Source organism: Cebus imitator, unplaced genomic scaffold (assembly GCF_001604975.1).
Source record: "Cebus imitator isolate Cc_AM_T3 unplaced genomic scaffold, Cebus_imitator-1.0 Scaffold159, whole genome shotgun sequence".
NCBI classification, from domain to species: Eukaryota; Metazoa; Chordata; class Mammalia; order Primates; family Cebidae; genus Cebus; species Cebus imitator.
In genome coordinates, this window is record NW_016107474.1 from 6162679 (window position 1) to 6166995 (window position 4317).

At 59.7% G+C, this 4317-nt stretch overlaps 1 protein-coding gene across 2 annotated transcripts in view; it reads left to right on the forward strand.

Moving 5' to 3' along the window:
• Positions 1-4317, forward strand: part of ZC3H18 (zinc finger CCCH-type containing 18) — a 66262-nt gene that overhangs the window by 56176 nt on the left and 5769 nt on the right. For both annotated transcript variants that reach the window (XM_037743938.1, XM_017543712.2), the window contains 5 exons: positions 537-728; positions 1517-1642; positions 2216-2320; positions 2839-2982; positions 3410-3475. In XM_037743938.1, coding sequence (XP_037599866.1) covers positions 537-728; positions 1517-1642; positions 2216-2320; positions 2839-2982; positions 3410-3475 — 633 coding nt within the window. The remainder of the gene's footprint in view (positions 1-536; positions 729-1516; positions 1643-2215; positions 2321-2838; positions 2983-3409; positions 3476-4317) is intronic.

Sequence of the window (4317 nt, forward strand, 5' to 3'; positions counted from 1 at the left end):
TTTTTGAGACAGAATCTCACTTTGTTTCTCAGGCTGGAGTGCAGTGGTATGATCTTGGCTCACTGCAACCTCTGCCTTCTGGGTTCAAGCGATTCTCATGCCTCAGCCTCCTGAGTAGCTGGGATTACAGGCACCTGCCACCATCACACTGGCTAATTTTTGTATTTTTAGTAGAGACTGGATTTCACCATGTTAGCCAGGCTGGTCTTGAATTCCTTACCTCAAGTGATCCACCTACCTCGGCCTCCCAAAGTGCTGGGATTACAGGCATGAGCCACCATGCCCAGCAACTGCCATTCTGGTTCAGGAGAAATCAGGGTGTTCCCCTGAAAGACACTGGAGCCGAGACTGTGGAGAGAACTCTGCTCGTCTCGTGCGTGTGATGATGACTTTTGCAAGTGGTCTGGTTGCCCCTGTATGCCCCTGTTTCTCTGGCGATCCTTAAATAAGCCAGGTATGAGATAGTCTCCCCTGCTGCGGTCACCCACAAAGCAGGGCAGGTGGCCCGAAAGTTGGTAACGCCTCTGTGCTTTCAGCCGCCAAGCTGAGCCACCAAAGAAGGAGGCCACCACTACGGGGCCACAGGTGAAGCGAGCAGATGAGTGGAAGGACCCTTGGCGCCGATCCAAGTCTCCCAAGAAGAAACTCGGGGTGTCGGTCTCCCCAAGCCGGGCTCGAAGGCGTCGGAAAACGTCAGCCTCATCAGCCTCTGCCTCCAATTCCTCCAGGTAAGGACGGCTCGTGGTGTGTCAGCTCCTCCGCACCGTCAGCTGAACACTGTGTACCTCACTGGGTCAGGTCGGGAACACCCTGGACCCGCTGTTGCTGTGCCGTCGTTGCCTGAAGACCAGTCAGTGGGACTAACCCAGCGTTTATACGTTCAGCAAAGAGCACCAGTGCCAAGCAGGACTGACACGGCGACCCCACATGGGGCACGGACCCTGGCGACTGAGCCCGACTGCTCCCAGGGAGTGGCAGGCTACGCTGGAGGGAGGGGCACCTGGGTGCGGGAGGACGCACAGGCCTGGGCCAGCGAGTCCATCTGTTCCTCCACAGACCTGGGCCCGCAGCTCTGCTCCTCTGCGTGCGGCCCTGGTCTCAACACACAGGAAGTGGTTCGGGCCATGAGAGTCTGGCTCCCAGAAAGCAAGGGCCCGGGGTGGACCTTACGGTACTCCATCAGAACAGGAGATATGGGTGGGAGGCCAGGCTTCACAGTGGGTACAGATGGACAGATATGTAAACACATGGCACGAGTGAGCTGGGTCAGCACACATACTCCGGCTCTGTCCACTCAGGCAGTCACCCAGTAACAGTGGGCCCACGCCATGTCCAGGTCTTGATTTCTAAACCCCGTTCTCCACTGAGGAGGGATGGGGCTGAAGAGTGTTTGGGAGAGGCTGTGTGCGCCTGTGCAGCTGTGTGTCCAGGTCTGCACTGGAGGGCAGCAGCTCAGCACAGCGCGTGCATGGCAGGGCCTCTCACCTCCTGCCACGCTCCCTCCCGCCCACCCCAGGTCATCTTCTCGGTCATCGTCCTACTCTGGCTCCGGCTCATCCCGGTCGCGATCCCGGTCTTCATCCTACAGCTCCTACTCCAGCCGCTCTTCCAGACACAGCTCGTTCTCAGGAAGCCGGTCCAGGTTCGTCCCCGGGGCTCATCCGGGGCCCTCAGCAGGTGCAGCCAGCGTGGGTGCCTGTGGATGTGGCTCACATCGTACCAGTAGCCCCTTGGGGTACCGAAAACCCCTTCTGGCAGCCGAACTATGGTGGCCAGGGGTCAGGTCCTGTGTCCCCCACCAAACACTAGCCTTGCGGGCCCTCGTCCTGGAGCAGATGGTGCTGTCACTGAGAGTGACAGCCTGAGATCCTCAAGTTGAGTCCCGACAGGCCGAGGAAGGGGCCAGATGCAGCCCTGTCCTGCAGGTGTTTCTGAGGGAGCCGTGCTCATGCCCCGCTGCCAAGGAGCCTGTCCCCTGCCATCCTGCACACACGTGAACATGGCACATGCCTCTCAGAGGACCCGCCAGTGGGTGCTGACACCTTCCACACTCCAGTCTGCTCTGGACAGAATAGGTGCAGAACTGAAGTTCAATCTGAGGCCCATACGTGGAAATTTGTGGCCTGTTCCATGGGTCTGGGTGGGTCCTCAGTGGCCTTGGGCTGGTGAAGAAACACCCCCAGGCCCTTCCTCACACCTTTGTTCACTCCCCCAGGTCCCGGTCCTTCTCTTCATCCCCGTCCCCGTCCCCAACACCTTCCCCACATAGACCTTCCATCAGAACCAAGGGGGAGCCGGCCCCACCGCCTGGGAAAGCAGGGTGAGTCCCCGGCCTGTGGGCAGGTCCTGGCGGCCCAGCCTCCAGAAGCTGCAGCTTCTTCCTTCCGTCTCTATTTCTCAATTGCATTTGGGACCAAAGAGATGAGGATGCCTCGGGGGTCTGTCCCCAGAGGGTAACTGGGCTGGGGGTCACTGGGCACAGCCCCTGTTCTCAAGCTGCCCTTGCACTGCAGTGTTCCCCCCCAGACCCCTGGGGACATGGCAGCAGCCCCGGGTGTTCTCACGGGATCTCTCTCTCAGCCTGCTCTCCTCACTCCCTGGTGCCTGCAGCTCTTGCCTGTTAGAGGGGAGCCTGGAAGGGCTGCTGGGGGCTTTGAAGCCATTCCCAAGCACTCTGCCACTGATCGGTGGGGAGCCATGTCCAGACCACCAGCCTGCTCACCTAGTGTCACAGGCATGCAGTGTCGTGCCCTGAGGTTCGGGTGCATTTAAAGGGGACATGGGCCAGTGGGGCCTCATCCACTAGCCCTGCCCTGCCCAAGCTTCCCTGTTTCACAGAGAGAAGTCAGTGAAGAAGCCAGCCCCGCCTCCAGCCCCACCACAGGCCACCAAAACCACTGCTCCTGTCCCCGAGCCCACCAAACCAGGAGACCCCCGGGAAGCCAGGAGGAAGGAGCGGCAAGCCAGAACGCCCCCGAGGAGGTGAGCGTTCCTGCTTCCGGGGCCTACGGCTTTCTGTGTCCTTGGTGCCACCGTGATGATGGCACTGGTGGAAATCTGGAGTGCCGGGGTCCAGAGCCAGGTGGTGGGAGGCACCCCCAGCAGAGCAGCAGCAGCCAGTGAGCCCTGACCTGGAACCTGTCCCGCTCCCTCTCTGAGCCTGTTTTTCTGGAGCATGAGGGGGAAAGGACAGCATGGTAGGGATCACCGGCCGTCCCTCCACAACCCCTGTCTGCACTGAGAGGTGCTGTCCCTGAGAGAGTGCATTTTTGAGAAACACTGCCTAAAGGAAAATAGCCCAGGCCCTTTTCCAAGTCGGTGGCAAGGCCAGCCTGGAGCCTCACCTCGCAGGGCTGCTGGTGGGGAGGGGAGGCCGTGCCCGTGAGCCCAGCTGTTGCTTGTGTTACAGGCGGACGATCAGCGGCAGTGGCAGCGGCAGCGGCAGCAGCTACAGTGGCTCCAGCTCCCAATCCAGGTCATTCCCGTCACTTGTGCCTGTGTCTCCCTCCCCATCAGGGACAGGAAGTCCCCAGAAGAAGCCAGCCTGTGGGATGGGGAGTCTCCCACAGGCAGGCTGGGGCCAACTCTGGGGCTCCTCTGGGTCTGAGTCACCCTGATGCCGTGGAAGGCTGTGGTCGAAACTGATGCAGACGATAAAATGGGCCAGGACTCATGTGATAGGGAGACCCCCCCACCCCGCGACACAGCTTGTGAACTCGAGCGTGCTCAGGTCAGGAGCAGGGGCCTCCACCCTGCTGACTTGATGCCCACCTCCCCGGCACCTGGGGAGGAGCAGGCAGCTTCCAGCCCAACAGAGGCAGAGGCTGGGCCTGCAGGGCCTGTCACACCCCAGCAGGGGAACCAGCCTGAGGGACTGAGGAAGCCAATAAAAAACATGTTAGAGAATACATGGGAAAGATTTGGGGCCAGGCACGGGGCTCACACCTGTGATCCCAGCACTTTGGGAGGCCAAGGCAGGAGGGTTGCTTGAGCCTAGGACGTGAGGACCAGCCTGAGCAACATGGTAAGATCATCTCCACAGAAAAAGATTTTTTTTTATTAGAGACAGTTTGATTCTTACTGCCCAGGCTGGAGTGCAATGATGCAATCTCGGCTCACTGCAACCTCTGCCTCCTAGGTTCAAGCCATTCTCCTGCCTCAGCCTCCCAAGTAGCTGGGATTACAGGCATGCTCCACCACACCCAGCTAATTTTGTATTTCTAGTGGAGATAGGGTTTCACCATGTTGGTCTGGCTGGTCTCAAACTCCTAACCTCAGGTGATCCGCCCGCCTTGGCCTCCCAAAGTGCTGGGCTTA